This window comes from Equus przewalskii, chromosome 30, assembly GCF_037783145.1.
Source record: "Equus przewalskii isolate Varuska chromosome 30, EquPr2, whole genome shotgun sequence".
Classification (NCBI taxonomy): domain Eukaryota; kingdom Metazoa; phylum Chordata; class Mammalia; order Perissodactyla; family Equidae; genus Equus; species Equus przewalskii.
In genome coordinates, this window is record NC_091860.1 from 10,354,877 (window position 1) to 10,382,250 (window position 27,374).

General features: G+C 37.6%; 1 protein-coding gene and 1 long non-coding RNA gene across 3 annotated transcripts in view; one reads left to right on the forward strand and one right to left on the reverse strand.

Moving 5' to 3' along the window:
* The window catches only part of GPR158 (G protein-coupled receptor 158), a 404,908-nt gene that overhangs the window by 298,816 nt on the left and 78,718 nt on the right, over window positions 1-27,374 (reverse strand). For both annotated transcript variants that reach the window (XM_070601533.1, XM_008522783.2), the window contains one exon: window positions 21,724-21,829. In XM_070601533.1, coding sequence (XP_070457634.1) covers window positions 21,724-21,829 — 106 coding nt within the window. The remainder of the gene's footprint in view (window positions 1-21,723; window positions 21,830-27,374) is intronic.
* LOC103552650 (uncharacterized) overlaps window positions 24,922-27,374 on the forward strand; it is a 36,037-nt gene continuing 33,584 nt past the window's right edge. Inside the window, exon 1 of the long non-coding RNA XR_545293.2 lies at window positions 24,922-25,053. This is a non-coding gene — a long non-coding RNA (uncharacterized lncRNA). The remainder of the gene's footprint in view (window positions 25,054-27,374) is intronic.

Sequence of the window (27,374 nt, forward strand, 5' to 3'; positions counted from 1 at the left end):
ATAAACGTTCTTCTTAACAACTATATGAAGTAGGTACTACTGTTATCTGTTCTTCATATATGAGGAAAGGCAGAGGAAGAGAGATTAAATAACTTGCCTAAAGTTCCACAGGTAGTAAATGGTGAAACCAGGATTTGAACCCAGGTACCTGCCCCCAAACCCTAAACTCATAATCATCACATGGAAATCTGTTCTCTCAGATGATTTCAACTCAATCTTCTGTTTTTCAGATTTCTGTTTTTCAGATACATGATGTTATAATGTATGATAATACAACAGATTATATGTCCAGTACCAATAACTAATATCTGAAAAGAGTTACATCCATGCAGTGAATTATATCTCAAGCATTTATGGAATTATATGGAAATATTTCTTGTATAGAACAATAAGCAATTTTTTTATCTTTGCAAAGTAGTCTGACCCCTAAAATTAATAATAATCTATGCTACTCCTTTACTTAAGAGTATAACTCCAATGCAGCATGTGGTTAAAAACATAAAAAAGCTTAGAGGGATACTCCTGCTTCAGAACAACTAAACACTAGAAAGTACATAATATTTTATACATAACTGGTCTACAAAAGATCTCCAATGATCCCCCTTAAAAAAAAAAAAGAAAGGAAACAGTGTCCGAGAAATTGTACCTATGGGAACAAGCCAAAGCTACAGCAATGGGAAGTCTGAAGGGGCAAGCTTGCTCGAGAGTAAATATTTTAGCAATGAAACTAAAGACTTTGACCAGCCACAGGTAGATAAAAAAGACCCTAAGACTGCTTTGCTGATCAGAGACCCTCAGAAGCGGCTGTCATGGTTCCCAGTCAGTAGTCTCCCTTGGATAAAGAAAACTCTCGAAAGTTTTCCTCATTTTAGGCCCAAAGAACTCACACTGAGTAAGAACAAGCAAAGGGATCACAAGCAAAAATACCAAACCTGAAAGAAACCAGGTTTCATGATTGAGAACCAGCAAAAACAAAAAACTATTTTTTGACTCTCAAGGTTGCTGATATAGAAACTGTAGGGAAAAGCTATATGAGAGCTATGCACAAACTGTCTTAAGAAATAATGAACACAATCACAAAGCTGGCCAATCAATACCATACTGTTAGAAATAAAAAGACTTGGAGGGGAAAAAAGAACACATACCTATGACAATTATAATTGTTGAAAGGTTAAAAAAAAGGAAAGAAAACAATTAATTGATTTAAAAGCAGATTAGAAACAATTAGCTGTCCTCAAAAATACATCCAAAAATTATCCTCAATACAGCACAAAGAAACAAGGGATTGAAATATGAGAGGAATGTTAAAAGATATAGAGAGTAGAAAGAAAAGTCTAACGTACTTCTCATGGGTTGTCCAAAAAAAAGTGAAAGAATGGAGAAAAAATAATATCTAAAGAGATAATGGATGCAAAATTTCCAGCCTTGATGAAAATTGTATCCATAAGTCCAGGAAGCACAACATATCTCAGATAGGATAAATTAAACAAAACAAAATAAAACCAAAACTTCATGCTAAAAAATATTATTTAAAAAAAAGCATGAAAATACAAAAGGCAAAATTTAAAGCACCTACAGAGACAAGGCAGAACACCTACAAAATCATGGCACTTAGAGAAACAGCAGACTTCTCAACAGCAACAACGGAAGCCAGAAGGCAGCAGAACAGTATCTTTAAAGGGTTGAGAAAAAAAAACAGAATTGGGTGTCTAGCAAAGGTATCTTTTAAGAATGATGATAAAATAAAAAATATTTACAAATAAGAACAGAGTTCACCACCCTGAGACCTCAGTAAATGAACCTCAAAAGGATACACTTCAGGAAGAATAAAAAAGGATCCCAGAAGGACAATCTAATGTGCAGCAACGACAATGATAAACATGTATGTTAAGGCAAACAAATGCTTTTTGAAAATATTAATTATCACAGCACTATTTAATTTGTAGTATTTAAAAGAATAGAAGTGGATTTCCTCTAGAACCATGATGGAGTATCAAGGACCAGATTTACCTTGCTGCCTTAAACAAATAAAAAACTGGAAAAAATGAGTAAAACAACATTTGACAACAGGCAGAACAGAATTGCCCTATGATTGCCCTAGTTTATTGCTGCAGAGGCTTTTCAGGCTGCATCACAGTGAGGGGTAAACCAAATAGTCTCCCTGAAGCAAAAAGACAGAGTTAGAATTCAGGAAGGCCAAAGTGGCTAGAATTCCAAGGAATTATGCAGTTGATTGAATTTGTATAAAAGATTGCTAAACAAGCTATTATAAATAAAATTTCATATATTCAAGAAGATAGAAGATTCTGCAAAAGTGCAAGGAAGCCTCCTGAAAGGGGGTGGGGTGTTGGGAGGGTGCTAGTGAAACTAGAAGATGAGTCCCACAAGCCGCCCCAGCTACCTGTGAGAGCCGTTAGAACTCACAGGAGAATAGGTGTGTGACACTGGGCATCCTGCACACTGGCTGCAGCTCACCATCAGAGCGAGAATGAAAAAGCATTTTGGAACCAAGAAGAAAAACCCCTTCTTCATGCAGTGTCTCTCCAATTCCATCTACTAAAAAGCTTAACATTGTCCCAGATGGCAAGAGGGAAACACAGGGCTCAGCTTCAATATCACAAAGCAGGGCAAAGAAGGATGGGTTTGGAGCAAGGAAATAAATTGATAACGGGTACAAGGAGTAGACAAAACATTTAAATCTCTTGATTTCCACCTCTGACAGAGAAGACTCAACTTGGGTGTTCACCAACAAAAAATAGAGCTCTCTCTTAGTTTCAGATAAAAGGACAATGAAAATCTAGTGAATGAATAGAAACCCAACTTGCTTCACATTTTACCCATAAAATGTTACATTTCCTTTCCTCTGTTTTCCCAGACTTAATTTCTAGGCTTACAGAGAGCATAACTGGGAAATCTTAGTAAAATATATATTATCTAGTCCCAAATACCTAGATATTACATCATATAATATATATAAAGTATAATATATATTTCATTATATTCACAGGATTGCTTATTTATGGTTGTGTTTACATGCACACACATACACACACAATTAACCTTATTAGTAATCAAAGAAATATAAATTAAAGCAACAATTAATATTTTTTACCCATCAAATCGACAAAAAAATAAGTGTCCAGTGCTAGAGAGGGCATAGGAAAAGAGGGTGAAAATCAAGGATGGGGAAATGAGGAAATGTAGGGAGTAAATTTTTTTCTTTTTTTGCATCTTTGCATCATTTTCAAGATTACAATTAATAGTTAAAATTATTTTGGGGCCGGCCCGGTGGCGCAGCGGTTAAGTTCACATGTTTTGCTTTGGCAACCCTGGGTTTGCCAGCTCAGATCCGGGGTGCGGACATGCATCGCTTGTCAAGCCATACTGTAGTAGGTGTCCCACATATGAAGTAGAGGAAGATGGACACGGATGTTAGCTCAGGGCCAGTCTTCCTCAGCAAAAAGAGGAGGGTTTCCAGCAGATGTTAGCTCAGGGCTAATCTTCCTCAAAAAAAAAAAATTATTTTTAATTTTATAATTTTAAAAGAATTTTATAAAAATAAAATTTTAAATTATGCCATCAACTATGGTAACACCCATGCCATAAGATTGCTAGATTCATTTTCAAATCACACTTGCTTCTCTGGACATTGACACTGGAATAAAATACAAAAATAGCTGGAAGAGGAAGATCAATTGAAACATTCTTTTCTAAATTAGAAATAAATTTAACTGTAACTGATCAAAATATGCCCAGTATTTAAAACTCTAGAAAGATGTTTTAAAGTTTACTGGCAGCAACATTTAAACAAGATCAGCTTTACAAATTCCTTATATCTTCTCGAGCAGAGAACATACAGGTAGTATGTGCCAACCAGACAAACTTGGTCATAAGAGTATTTCTCAAATCATAACTGGTCAATCTTTTTTTTTTTTTTCCCTTCTTATCTCCCCAAAGTCCTCCAGCACATAGTTGTATATTCTAGTTGTAGGTCTTTCTGGTTGTACTAGCAACTGGTCAATCTTAAGGCTGGTTGCCGCTGCTGGTCCTCTCACTCCTATGTTCCACCTCTACTTCCTTGAATTTGATAAAGGAAAAGAAACTTTCCTAGTAGCTGACCTCCTCTTTTCTCTCCCACCTCAGCAAAAATCAAAATTACCTCTTTATTATTTAGAGTTAAAGAAAGTAAAAATGAGTCCACTTCAGTGGCAGGCTTCCCTCCTTCCAGTTTCTTCACCCCATAAACACTCCACACCCTCCCTCCACCACGGACTCGCGCCTCCCCAATGAGCAGAGGGATCTACTTTTTCAGAAGATAATCTTCCAGTTATGAATTACGTGATTGACACGTATCATTAGACCTCATAATATTTTCCTTCGGTTCTTTAATTATTAAGTTTAGGAAGGAGCAAATTTCCTTGATCTTCATGCCCACAATACCTGTAAAATATGTGAAGCGGTTCAATGGAATTGGTCCTAATTGTGGAGTCCTGAACAAGAGACCTAAATGCAATTGTGTTCCGGAAGGACGTTGCTAGGCTTTAAGGAAGACCTTCTGCTGGATTGGCATCTGATATGGCATGCAGGAAGCAAATCCTGTTTACTAATCCACTCTATTCTTGATTTGGTTTGATTGGTTTAAGTCCTACGTGCCTTTTTAAAAGCACAACCAGATGAGTCAGAAAGTAAATTCCAAAACTCTCTGAAAGTAGTACATAACCTGCAGCTCATAAATCTCTGTGGAGTCATGAAGTTATCTCAAGAAGCTCAAAAAGCTCAAGAAACCACACCATGCCATCATTCTGGTTTAAGTTAAAAGCATGTCTTGACCATTTATGTCTTATTTTTCAAAGATAAATGAAAGCTGTTGTAATGAAATGATTAATTATGTTTTCTCAACTAACACAGATTAAAAGTACAATCATACTTTAAAAGATATAAAACCACTACTCTAGGAATGCTTGGGGCTCCTAGAACCTTGGCCCAAATTGTGCCATTTCTTAGCACTTATTGGAAGTTAGAGCTTCTAGCTTTCGTTTTCCTTTCTAGGAGGCACTGGAAACTAAAAAGAAAAAGAAAAGAAACAAAAGACAAGAATAAGAAAGGAGAAAACAAAAGAGACAAATGAGCAAAGGAAAGAAGGAAGAGAGAGGTAGAAAGAGAAGGCTAAAAATTGATAAAGATAAGTTTTCCCAATTATACATTTATATACACTGCAAAATTTGATGTCAAGAAAATCTCTAATTTTTAATTTGGTGGTTTGGTTGTGGAGGAGGATTTATATGGATTCAGCTGAACGGTATTTGTAAAAGCTCTCTATTTTTATGTCAAAAAGAAAGAGAAGCAGCTTTTAAAAGCATCATGTGTTCATTCATTCTTTCAAATCTAGATAAGTGACAAAAATACTTGACAATGGTGAATTCAGAGTAATCACTAGTCAAATAGCAGAGCCACCTACTCTGAATTCTTTATACCCTTTTCACAAAATGCATCTATCACAAACGAAAAAACAATAGAAACTAAAGTGCATAACTAAGTCATTATGGCACGTACAGAGTTTTCATTTGATTCTAAAAATAACAGTAGTTGATTATAGTATTTATGATAATAGAAGTTTTCTACTAAGAGTTAAAGCCATCAATTTTAATTAAACTTCTATTCACTTTTAATTAGAATTGCTGGCAAGGAGTAAACGAAATCAATGAAGTAAATTTTAAAGGAAGTAAAATATAAAACAAATTACAGTTAGACCTATAATCTAAGTATCCAAGAATGTTTTCAGATACCGGGAAGAGCATCATGTATAACCAGGCTGTACCTGGACTTTTCCATTCCTAAGAGGAGACAGAGTACCTGGCAAGCTGTGGTAGAATTCACCTAACTCTTTCTTATGAGTGTGATGCAATGATGAAACCAGTGATCATAAGAGATATTTTATTACATGAATATGATATTAGACATGAACTTAAACCACAAGAGCAGGTTTGCTAATAAGATATGTGAGTAAGTCACAGCCCTTGCCTCAAGGCGCTCTTGCATCAACAACTGATCAGTCCAAATTCTGAATTGAGACATAACCCATATTAACTTCTTAAAATCTCTGAGCTTTAGTTTCCTCATGTGTAAAATAATACACGTATAAAATTGGAAAAATAATAAGTATTTTCTAGGACTGTTTGGAGAATTAAATAGAACTTTATATATAGTTATATACATACGTACAAATACACACACACACATATATCACACACTGAAAGGGCAGGCATCCAATAAATGCAGTTATTGTAATTTACAGTAATCAAATCATTTTAACACAGCATTTTAGGGGTTAAAATAAAAGTACATACAATGTACTATAGTGGCACATAGGACAGAACCACCTGCTCTGCCTGAAATGGGGAGCAGGCTACAAAGGGGTCACAGGAGAGCAAAACCCAGGACACCAAGGATAAGCAAGAATCCGTCAGGTGGCCAAAGGGGAAAATAGTATGTTAATCCAAAAGAAGAGCATGGGCAAATAAACGCACTAAGACATGAAACACCGTGGTAGAATCATGGAAGGCAAGGAGTTGGATATTGTAGAATGGGAAGGAATTTAGATTTAGAAAGCCATGCATATAAGGGGGCCTTTATCCTAGAGGTTAAGGGGAGTCACTGAAGAATGTTAATCAGTCAACCCCAAATATCTGTTGAGCACCTTTACTGTAGACATTGTTACAGCACTTCAGACACAATGATGAAACATAAATGATGTGCATCTGTCTTCATGGAGCTTACAGTCCAGCATAGAAGACAGATATAAATACATAATTATAAATAATAATTTCAAGTATGCAAAGTGCTATGGAAAATAGCTAATATTTATAGAGAATGTACTGTGGAAACATTTTACATACATGATAGAATCATTTCCATTTTACAGAAAGTTGAGACACAGAAAGTTAAGAAACACGAGCAGTCTGAAACCAAAGCCAGCACTGTTAACTATTATGCAATACTGTCTCAAGAAAAAAATATAGCATGATACAATCATCAAAAAGTTGATTGGACCTCTCAAACTTTTTGGTCTTGGGACCCCTTTACACTCTTGAAAATTTTTGAGAATCCCAAAGTGCTTTTATTTGTGTTGGTTATATCCATCGACATTCACTATCTTGGATATAAAAACTGAGAAATTTCAAAAATATTTATTAATTCATTTTAAAATAACAATAAGTCCATAACATTTTAACATAATGTATTTATGAAAAATAACTATATTTTCCAAAAGAAAAAAATTTAACAAGAAGAATATCATTGTTTTACATTTCTGCAAATCTCCTTAATGTCTTGCTTATTAAAAGATGACTAGATTCTCCTATTTCTTTTTGCATTCAATCTGCTTCTGTATCACATCTTGTGTAGCCTCTGTACACCCATAAGACAACGGAGAGGTCAAAAGACAAATAATGTCTTTGAATTGTTATGAAAATAGTTTTAACTTCACCAATTCGCTTGATACAGTCTTGAGGACGCCCAGGCATCCCAGGACCACATTTTGAAAATGACTGCATTAGACAAACATATATTAAAAGGTGGCAAATGAAGGTTATTTGCAGACCAGCATAAAAGCAAAGCCCATACATGGGGTGGCTCAGCTTACAAGTCTATGAATTCTGGTCTTCAATAGAACTAGAATTTCACTGGGGCCAAGCCTGTAGAGACAATTATCCATTATTCTACTTCTGAACATAAATATAGAATCAACTCTATAAAATTTCCTCCAGGTGATATGGAATTGTAAGCATCAGCAGGAAAAACTGCTTTTACATGCATAAAACAGAGAGAGTACTGACAACCCAATAGTAAAATCTGCTGAAATAATTACATAATCAAGATTAGGTCATGGCTGTGCTTCATTACAATAATTATAGTAAGATAACGAAAGCATTGCTGAGGGACATTCTCTGTCCTGCAGAGCCATAAAAATAAAGTGGAATATCCACATATTTAGAACAGTATATTTCTGGAGACAGAACATGAACCAAAAGCCTCTTAGAATCTCCCCCAGACTTATGAGTCCTTGAGTATTTTTATCCCATTGAAATGGGCTCTGACACATCTGACATTTCCCCCATTACACACTTTTCTATTTCATGTACAATAATTGCTATAAATCTTCTCCAGTTACAATTCTTCTTTGCTTTTTCTCTTAAGCCTTCTGTTTTCAGCCTTTTGGTTCTAATTCCAGCCCCTACTCTTACTCCTGTCTCATCAGTTCCATTCGCTGTTCCTGACACCTTCCTCTACACCTATACATGAGTTTACATTTTGAAATATAAAAATATAATTCAATGTTACACATTCTTGTGCGTCATAAAGACAACAGCCACCTCAACTAGGAATAAGCTGAAAGAGAGGGGAAAAGCACAATGACTTCAAATGACAAAAATATTTGAAATAGACACTTGCACGTTACTTTGAGGTCAAAAGCATTTAAGTTATTTCAACACTTTATGTTCTGCTTATATCATCAACCACCCACTTGTACTCTCTCAATCTATAAACCCTGGGGAGGGAAAAACAATGATGAATCGAAACTTGTCCTGAATGAATACACATAAATGACATGGTAAAGATAGCAAAAAAATAAGAAGGTGATAAATAAGGATTTTTCTCTCAGGAAAAAAAAAGATATCAAGGAATAGAGTTTAACTCTTGTACAATACAGCCAGTTAAAGCTTTCTAAATCAGCCAAAGGCTGTAGCTAAGCAACATAATTCTTCACTGTTCAAAAAGGGGGCTGCCAAGCATCAGTAGCCTCATTTCTCACTGAAAGCTTTGACAAGTTTCCACTATATTTTATATAATTGCAGCCGAGGGTGTGCCAGATTAGATCTGATTTGCTGTCATGATGGGATTTTTTTTCCCCCATAAGCTAATGATGCAAAGCTATATTTAACCCCCAAAAAGTCACCCTCGGGCACTCATTGTATATTCTGATTGCTTCTCATATCTAGAATTGGACAAGCAGCAATTTTTCTGCTACTGAAGATGACAAAAGCAAAGGTTTAATAGGTAGAGATTTTTTTTTCCCTGATTGGCTCCCTTATAAATTTAGCTACATATTCCAAATCTGTTCACTAATTTCCTCTTTCATCAGATGTTCTCCCACTGAATAGAAAAGATCAAGAAAGTCTGGTACTTTGAGTTCATATCCACTGCTGTGTGCAAGTCAATCCCCTTGCCCCAGCCTACTGTAGCCCGGCTGCATGTGCTGTAGATTTCCTACCTTTAAACTCAGCCCCACTCTAACCCTAGGCCACAGGAAGTTTGGCAGCATTTTAGGTGTTCTGTCCTCAACAACGGTTTAAGAGGTATTTATATATCACCATAAACCTAGTGGATACTCTTGATATCCCTTTGCAGTGAGCTACAATCCTCTATATTCACCTATGTTTTATGCCTACATTCTGATTTGCATTCTAATTCCCTGCTGGGAGTGAGTCCATTCCCTTAACACCTGCCCTCTTAGCTGATGCCCAGAAAATGTGTACAGCGCTTACCAACCCCTATCTAAGGAGATGGATCTTATCCCTTGGGTCCTGTTTCAAACTAGACATTGCTGCCATCCCAAGTCACTGCAGCATGTTCTGCTTTGGCAGCCCAGGGTTCACTGGTTTGAATCCTGGGTGTGGACCTAGGCACCGCTTGTCAAGCCATGCTGTGGCATGTGTCCCACATAAAATAGAGGAAGATGGGCATGGACGGTAGCTCAAGGCCAGTCTTCCTCAGCAAAAAGAAGAGGATTTGGGGCAGATGTTAGCTCAGGGCTAATCTTCCTCAAAAAAAAAAAAAAAAAGAAAGTAGGAATAACAATAATGTCCAACTCACAGGGTAATTAAGTATTAAATGAATGTCTTGTTTATTATTATTAATCATTTTCTTAGATAGAGATTGAAAAACAAACTTGTACCAATAGGACCCTTTGCTTTTGGGGATCTCGTAGACTCCTCAGTCTTGGGCTAAAGAAAAGAATTACTAGCAAGTATTAACAAAAGCAACTTTATCTACACCACTCATGAATAAGATCCTGTAAGGGTTCTTCTTTAAACATTTTATGTAGTTCATAAAGTTGATAAAGTAGAAAGCTATAAATCAAGACTTAACGGTTTTATATCTCAGATAGACCTGGAGATAGAGAGAGTCTATTCACCTTGAATAGACAAGTAGTGCTCCCCTATGTGCATTCTAATCCAAATATTTCAAAGGTCCCAACATCAGATCAACAGGTTCAAGACAGTTGGTAATACAACCCAGTTGGGGATGGAATATGTACAAAGAAGTGTCATTCAGGAGCAGATTCCAAATACCATGACCTTGTCATAGTTGAAAAATTGGTTTATCTCCTATTTTAAGGTATCTGATTCCTTCATAAGCAAAAGAAGCAAGTTAGATTAAATGATGATACTCTCCTATATTGCCTCCTTTCTGGCTCAGATTATCCAAGATTCAAAATCTAATGTCAACTAAACATTTTTTGGCTTTTCCTTCTCACTTCCACGAAAATTTATCAGTCTTGCATCACAACCCCCAAAGTTCTTAATGAGTAATTGGAAATCAAATCCTATAAGCTAGATTGAATGAAGGTGGCAATGATAAATAACAATTTGCTTTATCATTATCACAGAGAAAAACCAGAAAATCTCAGGTTCGGTGGGCACAACCACATGCACTATGAGAATTCAAGGCACTGTCAATGCAAGACAATCAGAGTATTGCTTTTGGAGGGAAATACCTTTTAGTTGTTCCTTTTACAGTATACTAGAAGCACAGTCATGTGTTGCTTAATTACGGGGATACATTCTGAGAAACGAGTCATTGGGTGATTTCGTTACTGTGCAAACATCATTGAGTGTACTTACACAAATCCAGAAGGTATAGCCTACCACACGTCTAGGCTATATAGTACTATCTCATGGGACCACTGTCCTATATGCAGTCCACCATTGACAGAAATGTCGCTATGCAGCACACGACTATGTAAAGCTTTAGGGTGGTAAGGGGCACCTAGTCCAACTACATAGCCAATGGTGCACGAATTTTTTATGAGCCCTGCAAAATTCTGTCAAGTAGTACCTTTCACTGATGAAAATACTAAAGCCTATGGCATCCTCACCAAGCGGTCATCCTGACAATGTGTGACTGAACAACTCTGATATTCAAATTTATAACTTCCTGCTTAAAAAATATATATTCTCAATTTTTGAACAATTCCGAATGTTAAAAAGTTACACTTATATTGAGCTAACCATAGCCTTCTGTAGTTCCTGTTGGTTTACTGATTAGTCACAGCCTAGCCCCTGAGTCCTTTAAGGAAAAGTATAAATATCCACTGGATAGCTATTTTCATACTTGAAGAGTTGTCAGATCATCCGTGGGTCTTCTCTTCCCTGGAAAAACATCCTCAATTTCTTTGATTCTTCAAAAAACAAAGTTTCAAAGTCCTTAGTAATTCTAATTTTCTCTTCTGAATAGGTTTCAATTTCTATATTGAATTTCAATTCAATATATTGAATATTTTATATATATTCTATATAGAATATTAATATATAGAACATATTCTGTATTCTATATATTCAATTTCTATATTCCCTGGCACGCTGTTTCAGTATTTTCTACTGAGTTTAGAATACAGTGAGATGTGGACCTCCTGAGATCTACAGAACAACCTAAGACTAAGTTGTCTTTGGCTATCGTTGTTTTGCAGCCACACTATACTGTTGACTCATACTGAATTTTCAACTATCCTCCCAAATTTTCTTCACATGTGCTACAACTAAACCATATCATTCTTCTTATGCTCGAAAAGATAACTCTTTCGATTCACATTCAGGATCTTAGCCTCATTCCTATAAGTTTTATCTCGATAGAGATATCCATTTATCCAACTCAGCAATATCTCTTTAGTTTCTGATTTTTAACTTTTGATGGATTTGTTATTCTTAATTACTTGTCTCCTATATCATTATTCAAAGAATTGATGAGCATTGTTACCAGCACAAGGCCCCAAATAAAACACTATAAAGAACTGCAAACTTCACTGCAATTTAACCTCAATCCGTTCAATCACTATGTATAGCCTTAGACTTAAACACAAATCCAGAGCCTAAGGGAACTTTAATTCCTCTCCTCAATGAGAGAGATGCTGAATTTTCACGGAAATTACTTAATGTATTGCCTATGCACCATGTCTAAAGGGCAATATCCCATAATCTCTGCTACCCAATTCCCAAAGTTAAACATGGTGTGTAATCTAAAACTCCCCATGCATACTCACTCCTAATCCTAAATGGATGTATCTGGTTATGTTTCCTAGAACATAACAATACCTATAAGATAGTAGTATTAAAAAAACATGCTCTGGAATCAGATAAATCTGGAGTCTAATTCCAACTCTGCCTAATTCCAATTTACAGTAATTGTATGCTTATAGGCAAGTTATTTAACCTCTCTAGGCCTAGCTTTCTCAACAGTAAATGGGGACTATAAAGACAAAATTTTAATGCACATAAAGCATGTAGAACAAAGCACTTGGAACAATTCTTGACCCAAAGCAAGTGCTACTAAACAGTTGCAGCCATTATAAGTATTAATATTAATAAGAAGCTTTATTTTTAAGATTTTGATAACATCTTTTGAGTTGAAACAACAGAAAAGTGAAACCCACCCACAGTCTTTACCGTGGATTCATCCACTTCCTACTGTAACCTGTGATTTGGGAGGTTTTGTTTACATTAACAACCCTCGCTGTGAGTCAAAAAGGAAAAAGGAGCCTCTGAATATGGCAATGAATCTGCCACCTTCTCACAGATACTCTGGAGGTTCTTCAAACTGACGCCTTTCTCCATCTTCCTCTTCTCAGCTCCGTAAAGTTCTAGGCAGAGGCACCACTAACAATTAAAAGCCACATAGACTTCTCTTTTGAGACAGCATGCGCCCTCTCTCTTCTAATCCACCCACCTTATACAGATAGGAAGCTAGCTTATACAAAGTCACTCTGCCCATAATTCCCATAATTATAAATTTCACTTCTCAAAATTAAAAGGGCTCACTTTCAGGAAAAAAAAAGTTGGCTGCTTCTTACCAATTCTTTACTCATCTGCTAAATATATTCCAAAAAGCCTTTCTCACATAACATCATTTTTCTCTATATCCCAGAATTCTTATTAATCCTGAAACCATGCTGGAGAACCTGCTTCTTTTCTTTAATATTTATCATCGATATCATTCCATGTCAATGAATGAAGAATGATATTATTTTAAATAACAATGTAGTACTGTATTTTTTGGCTGCAGCATAATTTATTTAACCAGTTCTTTATCGTTGTGCATTTAAGTTGTTTCCAGATTTTTACTACACTACATAATACTATGATGAGCAGACTGGTACATATATATTTATGCCAATTTATGAATATTTCCTTAGATAAATTATTCAAAGTAGAAGTAGGCAAAAAAGAACAGATGGAACAAAGAAGTATGCACTTTTTAATGGTGATAAATTTTTACCATCTTTTCAGAAAGTTTGATAACAATTTGCGTCCCCACCAATAATGCATGAGAAGATCCGTTTTGCTAAATCCTCACCAACACTAAGCATTAGAATGTTTTTTTTCACTGTTTGCCATCCAATAGGTAAATTCCCGTACTTCTGGAAGATGCATGAAAACTTGTCTTTTATGATAGGGATTATCCATTCCTCTGTCTCAAAAATTAATGCATGATATTTCAGTCCCTTGTCAAAGTTAGTACTTACAAGAGTCAAAGTTAATTGTTACATTTTTAAGTTCTCTGTCTCCCTCATGAATGAAATGGTTTCATTTAAATTGTGGACGTCTTCTGTCTCGTTCACCACTCTATCTCAAGTCCCTAAAACAGTGCCTGGTACATAATAGGTGCTAATAAATATGCATTGAATGAATGAAAACAACGAATTTGAATTACTCTAATAGAAAAGGTGTCCCATGGAGAAGAAAGCATGTATCTTGCTGTTTCTTTTTTTTAAAGATTGGCACCTGAGCTGACAACTTTTGCCAATCTTCCTTTTTTTTCTTCTTTTTCTCCCCAAAGCCCTCCAGTACATAGTTGTATATTTTTTAGTTGTTTAGTTGTGGGTCCTTCTAGTTGTGGCATGTGGGACACCCCTCAGCATGGCCTGATGATTGGTTCCATGTCTGCGCCCAGGATCGGAACCGGTGAAACCCCAGGCCGCCAAAGCAGAGCGCACAAACTTAACCACCAGGCCACAGGGCTGGCCCCTGTATCTTGTTAATCATAAGAAGAAGAATTAATAAGAATAATAGTTCAGCAAACTTTTTTTTTAGTGAGGAAGATTGGCCCTGAGCTAACATCTATTGCTAATCTTCCTCTTTTTTTTCTTTTTTTTGGTCCCCAAAGCCCTAGCACCTAGTTGTATATTCTAGCTGTAGGTCCCTAGTTTTTTGTGGGACATCGCCTCAGCATGGCTTGACGAGTGGTGCTAAGTCCCTGCCCAGGATCAGAACCAGCAAACCCCAAGCCCCCAAAGCAGAGCACGCAGATTTAACCATCATGCCGCCTGGCTGGCTGTGGTTCAGAAAATTTTTTAACTGGGCCTCACAAAAAGAAGCCTAGTATACCCAATTACAGATGAGTAGACTAAAGTCAGAAGGCCAGCATGAGACAGTGTTAGAAACAGCAGTCTAGGATTTACCAGGACCCAACCCACAAACCAGCTTTCCACTGGACACAGAAAAGAAACATACTGTATCCTAAGAGTGACTTCAGATTTTCCTACCAGAGATCCCCCTCTCTCTCACTCTCTCTCCCTCCTTCCCTCCCTCCCTCTCGCCCTCTCTCTCTGTCTCTCTTTCCCCAACCACAAGATGGCAACAGCCGCTAGTGAACTCCCAGCTCAGCTACTGAAAATCTCGTTCTCTGAACAAGAGGGTCAGCTTTCCCTTAACTGACTTGTTCTTTTTTACTTGAGGAAGATTAGCCCTGAGCTAACATCTGCGCCAACCCTCCTCCACTTTATATGTGGGCTGCTGCCACAGCATGGCTGAGGAGTGCTGTAGGCCTGCACGGAGGATCCAAACCCACGAACCCAGACCACTAAAGTGGAGCATGTCAAACTTAACCACTATGCCACAGGGCCAGCACCCTCTCCCTTAACTGACTCATTAGGCATCCCAGTAGTTATTTTGGAATAGTCATTCCTAACCCTAGTTTTGAAACAATTCCAGAATATCTAGTCCAAATAACTCTCAGGAACATAGTGAAAAAAAAACTCTGAAAAATATAATCAGTTTCTATTCATTTTAGAAAGAAAGACTATGTAACAAAACGAACCAAGTGAGGGCCTCACAACTTCAAAAACAAGTGGGGATCCATCCAGCGGTGGCGTGGCCTCTTTTGGTCAAGCTTAGTAAAGCAAGGATACGTGACTGCACCAAAAGATACTTAGCCTAGAAGAAAGAGACTTAGAAGGTGCCTGACAATAGTCTTCAAATAGCTGAATGGTTACTATGAAGAAAAAAATTTTAACTTATTTCGGGCAATTACAGCAGGAGAAATCAAAAGCAATGGCTTTATATCATATATAATATACATATAATATTATAGGGCGGCCATCTAACAACAGAGTGGGCTGCCTCCACTAATTCAACAAGTGTCTCAGCCCTGTGCCAGGTACCAGTGAACACCTGATCATTGCCTACATTCTAGAGGGAAAGCGTGATTTCGTGTTAGCCACATTCTGTACTGGTGATGAGAGAAAACAGAAATTTTACTACAAATACAATGGAAATTTAAATATCTAGAAGATTATCAGTATTTGCTGTTCTCCATTTACTGGAAGTTTTTATAGTTTTCAGTGTAAAAAACGGCATTAAAAATAGTTTGCAAATTCCTCATTAATTATTTTCAATTGAGTTAAATACAGTAGATCATAAGAATGATTGCATAATCCAAAATTCACTTCAAGTTTGTCCTTAAACATCCCTTAGTGAATTTAAAGGTAATGTTACTGATTCAACTTTATGAGGAAATTTCAAGATTTGAAAGGTTCCAATAATCTGTGTGGTTTGACTACACTACAAGCTAGACATATTCTAGAGCGTAGCTGTCCACTGCACTGTCCAATATGGTAGCCACTAGTTACGTACAGGCTATTATACATTTGAAATCAGTTAGTGAGGCCAAAAACTCGAATCCTTAATTTGGTTTCATTTTAACTGGTTTATATTTCAATAATCATATGAGGCTAGTGGCTATTGTATTGGACGGCACAGTTCTTTAGATAGGGGAATAATAATATTTGTAAAGCAGAAACTTTCTAGAGAAAAGAAGAGCAATGGTGAGATTGCAGCCATGAGATGCGAACTAATATACAGCTGTTTCTAAGCAATTTCACTCAATCAAAAATTGAATTAAACAAAAGCAAAAAACAACCTTAGAGCTATATAAAGCCATTTGCTGAGCTGATGGCACAACCATTCCAGTGATGCTGGATAGAATGGTGAATCTGATCATCTCAAGACGTGATTTCCAAAGCAGAGGACACAAGAGGTCAACCGGCATTGTGAGAAGAAAATTCGAAAACTTCTATTTATATTTAACTTTTTTATAAAAATATAAGAAATAAAGTAAGCTTTACTACTATTTAAGACTTGGACCGACATTAATGCACTCACGCAGTCCAAACGTCATATGGCCACAATACTGACAAGGCACCTGAGATATCCTGAAGGAGAACTGGGAGTTTCAAGAAAGAAAGAACGACAGTGGTTACTTGGTTCCTTCATTTGCTGTCAAATTTCAATTTATCACCATTTATATTTGGCCATCTAAGTGGATTTACAGAGAACATTATTTCAAACTGCAAAATATTTACAATTCTTCATAATGAGACGGTGTGTGACCTGGAAAATCCTTTCCCATACAAAGACTTTCTGATTATCTCAAAGTGAACTACTTGTTTCTGGACCCAAATATTACTTATGCATTGCTCTTTACAAAGAAAGGCAAATGTTCCAAACTTGCTGACCTGCTCTGTGATGACAAGTGGTTGTCAGTAATGACTGTGTAGCAGGTACTTTCGAAAACCTATATAAGCTGTTCCTTCAAACTGAAAGTGACATTTTAATAATCCATGAGAAAGCCTTTTGATGTGAGCATTTTGAAAATGGATATTTGGGAATGTTTTCAGTGCTATGCGGCTTTTGTTGCCAAAAACTATAAATAGTCACATAGCCATATAATTTAAACTTGGAAATAAAATTTTTTAATCTGTTTGAAAATATTCCTTGTGAAAGTTTCAGTGGATTTTTAACCTATTCCTTTAAAATATTAAAACGCCCACCTTCCCAATTAGTTTGCAGGGACCAACTGACATCAGGTAAGATGAAAAACTGCCAGCAGTATTTCTGCAAAAACCTTTGCAAAATTGGTAGACGGACCTGAAAAATGAACATTGTAATTTAGTAAACACAGTTAACAATTTGTTTCTTCGATTTGGACTGTCATATTCTTGTGAGGCATATTTGAAACTATGGCAGACATTAAAAGTAAGTATAAAGATAAACTTAGAGACCTCTGAATCATTGCATTGCTAAGTATTAAACTAAGATTTTAAAACATGACCGCTCATAACACTTTCACTAAAAATTTTTCAAAAATTGTGAATGAATTGCATTGCTCTCATTAAAGATATATTTATTTTTATAAAATATAATCTACACCAGGGGCCTGCCTGGTGGTGCAGCGGTTAAGTTTGTGTGCTCTGCTTCGGTGGCCCAGGCTTCACCGGTTCAGATCCCAGTCATAAAACTATGCACCACTCATCAAGCCATGCTGTGGCACACGTCCCACATATAAAAAACAGAGGAAGACAGGCATGAATGTTAGCTCAGGGCCAATCTTCCTCAGCAAAAGGAAGAGGATTAGTGGTGGATGTTTGCTCAGGGCTAATCTTCCTCAAAAAATATATATATATACATATATATAATCTACATTAAATTATTATTTCATCCTTATCACAACCCAATTAAGTTTTATGATTTACAATATATAGAATATATAAGTATAAAAAGACGTGTGTACTTTGTAGATTAAAAATATACATATACTGGGGCTGGCCCCATGGCCGAGTGGTTAATTTCGCACGCTCCGCTGCAGGCGGCCCAGTGTTTCGTTGGTTCGAATCCTGGGCGCGGATATGGCACTGCTCATCAAACCACGCTGAGGCAGCGTCTCACATGCCACAACTAGAAGGACCCACAACGAAGAATATACAACTATGTACCGGGGGGCTTTGGGGAGAAAAAGTAAAAAATAAAATCTTTAAAAAAATTAAAAAAAAATATATACATATACTATGGGTGGATGCTTAAGGCATTTTTACTTATAAAACATAATCAAAAAGTTTCAAAGTCACTGTCTTAATGTTTCATACTTCAAATAGCTATAAAAACATTTCTTATAAGGGAAACAAAGCTAAAGGAAAATTTTTAAAAGAAAAATGAATATCAATTTATTTTAATGTTTTTAATAAACTATTCTGTAGGAGAGGATTTTCTGTACTCAAAACAAACAATGATATGAAAATAGGTCAAGAATTACTTAAACGGATACTGACAACATGATCAAGTCCATGTGGCAGTGATCTGGATCAATTATGAAAACCCCCAGTTCAGTGGGGCGTGGACTCAGATCTTGCTCTACCACGCCCTTCAAAAAGTACTTAGTGGCTCTCAGATCCTGTAACGACCCAAACTCATTGAGAAATTATTTTCCTCACAAACCATTCCATGCCTTTCTAATGTGTTCTTGAGGCTTTTGGTCATTGGTCACATACCACTTGTCTGTTTCCAACATCAGATTTACTATTCTGGTTTAAGATACCTTGGAGGCTTAAAACTCAACACGCTGGAAAAATTTTAAAAGTGAGAAGTTTGCCTCAATTATAACTTTTAAATTTGTAACTTCTTCTATTACTTATAAGAGAAGAATGCTAAACATTGGCAAGATAAAACTCACAGTGAACATGATGAGTATCTGTTTCTAATGATTTGGATATTCATCAAGAAAGGCCCCTCCACCCCACAAATATGAGCCATCTTAAGTACTTCCCAAAATAAGCCAGTTTACACAGTGATCCTTGGGGTCCACAACAGAACATTTGTGACAAGGAACCAAGGAGAGCCAGCACAGATGAAAAATGCCCTGAAAAGAGATTTTTCATTCTCCTTTCTGAAGCAGTAAAAACGTCAAGAGAAGCCAGTTCCCAGCTCCAATTCATGTAACAGAGAAGGACTAAAAAGACTATTGTCAGTCACTGAACTGAGGACGTGGTATGGGACTGCGGCAGCTGCCCAGAGTGACCAGCACCAACTCCAGAACCCTAGAGAAGGCCAACAAAAGAGTGAAGATTTCCACGTCAGACTACCCACCAAGGGCCTCATGGGCCCAGCCTGGGAGACCATGATCTACTCCCAACTTTAGTACCTCAGCAAGGAAAGGGGGTGGAGGGATCCAGTCAAAATATGTCTTTTGTAGATTCACTGTTTGTTGATGTTATTTTTTGATCACTAAGCCTCTTCCTACAACATTTTCAAATGAGATTCATTGAACTGTCAGTTGTCATGTAGAATATGTTTTTCTGGTTTTTCCTAAGGTGTAGAATAAATACATACTCCCATAAATAATGCCAAAAGTTACACATTTCAATCTAATCTTTGTTAACCAGAATAGAGGATAACAGTTTATCTTGAAATAACTTAGCTTATTTGAAATCTTTAAAAAGACACAACACCCAGAAAATTAATAATCCTGAAGCAATGAAAAGAAATAAATCTTCCAAAAGAGGAAAGAGGTTCTTCTAATATGACCATCTAGTCATATAAACAGATGTGCTATAAGGGAAAAGAAAAAATTACACCAAAATCATCAGTGGCAAGCAGCAACTGTACGAAACTGAAAAGTAAATATCTCCTTGTTTATAGACAGACTGCTTATTAAACTACCCAGGAGCACCAATGAAACAAGCCTATATAGAAATGAGCACACACAGATCAATATTTACAATATGACACCCATGCAGAAAAAATTCCACTCTGGTTAAAAGAAAAAGCTAAGTGGCTATAGGCCATTGGCATGGAGATCATAATCAGGCTAAAGATATTCACCAGATCAGTGCTTGAAATTCATACCTTTAGAAATGCCAGAATCATCCAAAGGGTAGTGGAAACTCAGAAAAGTTCATAACCGTAAGAATAAACAGTGAAAAGAAGTGAAAACAGGGTCTGAACTTCTGTGAGTTGATAAGACCGAAATCTTTCACTCGCCTAAGTGGGTCTCGAGTAGTGGGGAGTGGAGGAAGTGAGGGCTGTGTGGAGGTGTATGGACATGTGGGAGAGGGTGTGGGGATGTGTGGGAATGTGTGTGGGGTATTGAGGAAGTGGAGTCATGGGGATACGGTGGGAATGTGTGATGGATTTAGAGGGATGTGGAAGATTATGGGAGTTTCTAGGGCGTTTAAGGGATGGGAGGTTGAGGGATCCTGTGGTGGGGAGTATAGGGGACAGGTGGAGGTGTGTGTGTGGAGTGTAAGGGGGATGTGAGGAACTCGGGAAGATTATTTGGGTAGTGGTGTGGTATGGGATTATGTGGGCTGTGTTTGGCAGGATATGTGGGGAGTGCACATGGGAAACATGCAGTGGGCATATGTACACACATGTACATGCATGTATCTGTGCACTCTTTTGTTTGTGTAATGACACAAATAAGTGCTTGTTAAATTTCCTTCTGATTTAAAATTCCTTACCTTAAAATTGCGCTATGTAAAACCATCTTTCCACAAAGGCAAAAATTCAAATTGAATATGTAGATTACTATGTTGATAGGAATGTCCCCTTTATTTTAAATAAATCAAGCTGACTTGCCTCACAAATTCATAGACTCTAAGTTGGGATAGCCCTAGTCTTTAAGATCAGGAACTATTTTACACTAGTTTCACAACATTTTAGGACCTCACAGATAGATTACTGAAAATGAAATCAGGATGTCATCACACTTTCTCTGTGAAACTACAAAAGATAAGTGACAGTCTTATATCCAGAAGTATGATCTATATGCCTGTTCCTTACCAACCATCGCCTCTTGAAATATAGCATGTATAGGAATCAAAAATTGGAAATACACACAAGTATCCAGATTTCCCTTCCAGGTCCCCATAAACAGTTTTCTCCTTGTTTCCAAAATTTCCCTGCCATACTTTCTCTATTGCTTTTCTAGCAGATGGCAGTGTGTCTGAATTAATACCATCAATGTTTCAACAGGCATCATATTCCATAAAAATGTGTATGATCTGGTTGACCCCTCCTGGGACTGGTTTCTCACTTCACGGCGATTTTAATTTCCAGCCCATTTTTTAAAGAACAGGATCAGCCTTTGACTAGAGCCAAACTTCAGACATAATTTTAGTTTCAGCCTTCTCTTAGTCTCCAAATGAACAGCAATTCTGCGCACATTTCACTTTCTACTCCTCTTTCAGTTCATTTGGCAACATTCAGACCTACATAGGAGACTTTTTTCCCCCAGCAACATGCCTCTTGTTCACTTATTCCCCACAAATACAACATATTCAAAAGTAATACATTTCTGAGCTTCAGATTTCAGAGGACTTTATTTTCATGTTCTTACCTCTGAATTGTTAAGGTGACATTTGTGAGTTCCTGAAAACCAGCCATCATTTGAACATTGGTCAATGTCGACTTTCTGAAGATTTATGTCAACTTTCATAACACCCCTTAAAAACAGAGAGAGATAAAAAGAACAAATTAATCCAAGCCTTTACAATTTCTAACTCTGTATTCTATCCTGGAGACCATACAAATCAGCATAAAAAATGCATTAAAAGTTTTCCAATTAACCACCCATATGTAACTAAAGTGTACCAAGTGAAGATAAAGACACAATAGAACAGAATCAACAAGTGTTAGTTTTACAAAGGCAGGGACTCTCTATTGTTCACTGTCTTCAGCTCCCCATACAATGCCTTACACATAGTACGTGCTTAATAAATATTTGTCGATTGACTGAACTGCAGACAGTATTTCTCTGGACACGGTAGCAAAGTTGACTTAAGTAACACCTGCTTCCAGTACCCTTTCTATTAAAGTAAACCAAAACAAAGTCCTCATCTTATTTCTTTCTACTTGTAGTTCCCACTGCAGGGCCAGGATGGGGAGGTTGGGGGAAGGTCATGGGGAGAGGACAGCATCAGAAAACAAGCATCTCTTTCCTCTGAACTGCAATGACTTTAAAGAGCTCTTCAGGTCTCCCAGTGTTCCACACAGAACAGAGTTTTGCATCATCTACAGAAATGCTGATTAGTGTTTTCTTTTAAATCTGGAAATAAAAACACTGCATTTCACTTAACCACTTGAGAAAAGTTTCTAAGACAGAGAACTCACAAATTGAGAGCCAAAAGCACAACTGCAGAAAGAGCTCCAACTTTATCTAAAATTCCTCCATTTTCTCCAAGCAAGCTTCCTACATTTTCCTAAGATCCCACTCTCCTATTTTCCATCACCACCAGCACAACTAGCAGCAGAAGCAGCAGAAACATCTGTCCTGCACTGAATTGTCACACCCGGACTTTACTGACATAAATATTCTGCGTCCTGGGCCCTAAGGCCTGAAGCTTTGCAATGTCATCTTTCACAAACTTGAGTAAAGTATAAACACTCCAAAAAAACCCCCTAAAAGTAAAAACACATTTTCAAGGCTTCATGTCCCCAACTAAAACTATTTCCATTAGGATATTATTAAATATGTACAAACACAAAGGTAGGTTCCTTATATCACAGCTCTCGTAGCTACAAAAAAAACCCACACAAAATTACAAAATAAATGCAAACAAAACTATAAATCCAACAAAACTTAAATTAAGTCTTAATTTGAAAATATCAACGATTATGCTTTGCCAAACTAAATCACCTCTCAGCACAGGAATATGGTACCTATTGCAGATCAGTGAGCCCATTTTACCACATGTTATGACTTATTTCTCTCATCTCTTTTCTCCTTTTAAACGACTGTATAATCTCCTGGCAGAGTGGATTCATGTCATTTGGGGTGAATAAATCACTTACATTTTTATGCTGCCTCTGTTCTTTTCCTATTAACTTGCAATAAAGCACTATACTATGTAGTGCTAAAATGCTCAGAAGAGACACAAACCAAACAAGGACACCAAAACCGTCTGTCAGTATTTGGTTATCTAGGTAACTCTGCATACGTGTAAATTAATTTTTCAGATTGCAAACCCCAAAATTTTCACAGAAAACTTGCAAATCCTTCAGAGGAGGATTGCAAAATGCTACTATTGTGGACGATAACTTCATAAAACAAATGTTCATGTGAAAAATAACTGGATTCCCAGGTATCTTAATGCCCTAACCCACTTCACTCCTTTGCCCTTTCAACAAATACTTATTGTCTGGTCTGTACCTATGACCATAAGAGATGCTATCTGGGTGAATCACACAGGTCTTGCCCCTCAAGGAATACCAAAAGATGAAAGATGTTTTAAAAAGTATCAGAATGTTTAACGGAGAATAGATGCTAAATTCTGAGGAATTTGGAAAGCTGTCATTTGGGATATACTAGGAATCCAAGAAATATTTGTTGACTTGTTGACTGCCTTCACTACCAGGGCTTTCAATAGAACTATGTTCCTCATAGGTTATGCCAATCATGCAAGGCCACTCAGGCTCCACTTCCTGCTCTTTGGAAAATAACATATTCATTCTTTCATTCATTCAGTAAATATTTATTGAGTGCCTATTATGGGCCAAAATTGTTCTTAGCCTTTGAGATACATTAGTAAGGAAGAAAAAAAATCCTGCCTCATGGAGCTTAACTCTAGTGCGAGACAGACAAATAATAAACGATGGCTATAATAAATAAGTAAATTATACCATACATTACAAAGTAAAAAGTGCTAAGGAGAAAAAAACTTCAAGCAGGTAAGGGGTATGGGAGTAGAAGTGTAGGTTAAACTTTCCTTTAAAGGTAGTCAGGATAAGCCTCATTGAAGTGAGATTTCTAACTCAATCAACAATTCAAGGTATAATTACAGCAGTTTCGTATTCACACTCTAAATTACCAGTCATCTTCTTCAGTGACATAAAATTTCCCACTGGACTACTCTTGTCCACTACATTTTGGTATTCCTCCATGAACATCTTATTTAGAATGTATTTGTAAGTGGTAAACTAATAAAAACATGCATTTCTATTTGTTCCACAATTGTTAGTAATAATGAGATCAACTTTTCCTCAACTATCCTGCTACACCGAAAGAGTTCATTGCAAGATTGTGGAAGTCTCAAAATCTCCCAGTTCACCCAGGGCCATGGGCTAATTTGGGACGCCAGGAGGCTGCAATTACTCTGGTCCCTTCCATAAGAAAACTGGCTCAAGAAATTGGTATCTTAATCTCTGGGAGTTTTCCCATTAATTCGAGGTTCACATATGGGGACCAAAAAGTCACCGCAGACTTTGAACTCAGTTCACGAAGCTTTCTGGGCTTTGTGCAAAACCACCAGAGGTAATGAGCCAAGTGCGTCTACCAGCTGGGAAATCAGCGCTGACTCATCTTCATCAGCGCCTCTGCCTGGGCGCCTGGAGACCAACAAAACCCTCGGGAAGGCACCGTTGACTTCCTGCGGGGGAAGTGAAAGTTTGGGAGATTAAATGGGAAGAGACGGTCTCTTTGCGGGGAAAACTATCCTGCAAAAAGCGAGCATAGACTGGAAAGCCCAGGACCCGCGACGCGCGGGCGGAAGTTGGGCCAGGCTGAGAGCCCCGCGCGCCTGCGCCCTGCGTCCCCTGAGCGCGCGCCCCTTGGGGCGGGAGTGCTGCTCCCACGTCCGGTGAGCGGGCGCCACTACGAAGCTGTGAGCGCGGGGAGGTGGCTGCTGTTTCATGGCCTGAGGACGAGAAAGCGAGCGCCAAAAGCTGCCTGGTAAGTGGCCTCCAGAGAATGGAAAATGTAACAGGTAATATCCCCCAAATACCTGGGTGTGTAACCGAGCTGCGGACCAGCGTTTTCCTCTACTTATCCCTCTAACACCTGAAACGCAACAAGCCCCAAACGGGATTCATCCTCCTCCCAAACTTGCAGTTCTCCTATTGTTCTCTCTCTGTGATGGGCCTCCATCCTCCCAATTATCCAAGGCGGCAACCTGTTTGTTTTAAAATTCACCCCCCAAATCAAAACAATTGCCAAGTTCCCTAGAGTGTATTCCCTGCGCGCTTCTTGCGTCTAGACCTTTCCCCTCCATTTCTGTGACCACTGCCTTGGTTCAGGCCTTCATCTCTCATGGGGCTCAACATTTTCAATAATCGCTTCCTAAATTTGGCCCTGTCTGGCATTGGTCCAGGTAAAGATCCTGGTTTGTAGGTCCTGAAGTTTATATGGTTTAGGGTCCTTTAAGAAACATACAAAATCGTGAATACGCATTTACACCACAGCATCACCTTTGGCCATCCATCTTTGTATTATAACTGCTGCGTGGGTGGTAAGGTTATTACCAGAACCCGTTTCTATACCAGGATGGCTAGCAATAACTTAGCTATACACAGATGTGACTACAAACCACTTTATTATGTGTTAGTAACCACAGGCTAATAATCCTGAATTTTCCCTTAGCTGGTTTCCAAAAATGCCCACCGCCTAGGGAAAGTGTAATGGAGGCAAGTTAAAGTAGAGAGAGACCGTTGCAGTTAAAATATCTTCCTTTTGCAAATTTTACAAGAAACAGTTGACCACAGAACTCATTGCTAATGCCCGTTCCAGGACTTGAGAAGGTTCCCATACAAGCAAGGGGCCCTAGGGCTTAAGCATCATGCACTGCTTTCTTTGAAACGTGGAAATCTGATCCTGACAATTCCCTGCTCAAAACTAATACTTCCTGCTCTCCTAAAGAATAAAAATCTAAGCTCCTTGGTATAACATTGTATTCAGGCTCCTCCTATTTCTAACTTTTCCAACTACTTTCCTGCACAGATTCTTTGTTCCAGTCCTTTCAGAATTATATGTGGAGTCCCAAAAAGTTTGTGCTGTCTCACAAAACCATACCTGTATAGATGCCTTTATAACCTGAAATTCCATTTCCTAAACTGTGCTTTACCTATTATAACTTCTACTTGACTCCTTTCTAAAACTTTCCGTGAGCTCCATGTCTGATTTAGAAACCACCTCCCTAATTTCCCCATAACACACTGTGTTTACGTTCTTCATAGCACTTAACACACTGTATTATAATTTTAATGAACCATTTTTCCCACCAGATGAAAATTTCCATCGCCCCTGTCTTTATAACATTTTCCCTTAGCTCCTAAATCAGCCCACTCCCATTATCAACTTTGAAGAAACTGCAGATGGTAGAGAGAAGCAAGGTGTATTTAAACTAACAATGATCAAAAAAGAGAAAGAGAGAATATCCAAGCAAACTGAAAACTGTCTTAAACTGCCATGGGTAAATGGATGAAAAGAAAGACTAGATAGGCTGAAAGAAAGTTTTGAAATTCTGCTTTTGCACCCTCACCATGTTATCTTAGATAGTAATTTCCTGCTCCATCACTACAAAGAATTGACAGCAACAGCCCATATAGTCAATATTGATGGCATTCCAGGGCAGAAGTTCTGCTGAAATAAAGAGTTGACAGATGCTGTCATAGACCAGCTGCCATTAGTCATCTACTCCTAACAATAGATAACAAGAACAGAATCTGGTGTCTAGGGGTTGCTTGCTGTCATATCAAAAACCTAAAACATGTGGCACTGGCTTTGGGACCAGACAGAGGCAGAAGCTAGAAGGGTCCCAAAGAGATGGTTAATAAAAGCAGAAATATGTTTGTGAGTCTTAAAGGACAATGAGGAAAATGCATTGAAGCAGAAGCAAAAGGAACCTTTATTCTGGAGTAGATGGGAAGTCTGGCAACGCTGTCACCTGTGAACAAATGAACTTGTGGATCTGGCTAAGGAAGTTTCTAGGCAAAATGCAGAGAGTACTACCTGACTATTTCTAGCTGTCTATGATAAAATACAAAAAGAAAGGCATGAGCTAAAGAAGAAGCTGTTTTGTTTTGGCTTTTTCAAATTTTTAACTGCGGTAGAATCTACATAACAAAATCTACTATCTTAAAGTATACGGCTCAGTAGTGTTAAGTACGCTCACGTTGTTGTGCAAGCAATCTCCAGGCCTCCTTCATCTTGCAAAACTGCAACTCTATACCCATTAAACAACAATTTCTCATTCTCCCCTCTGCCCTGCTCCTGGA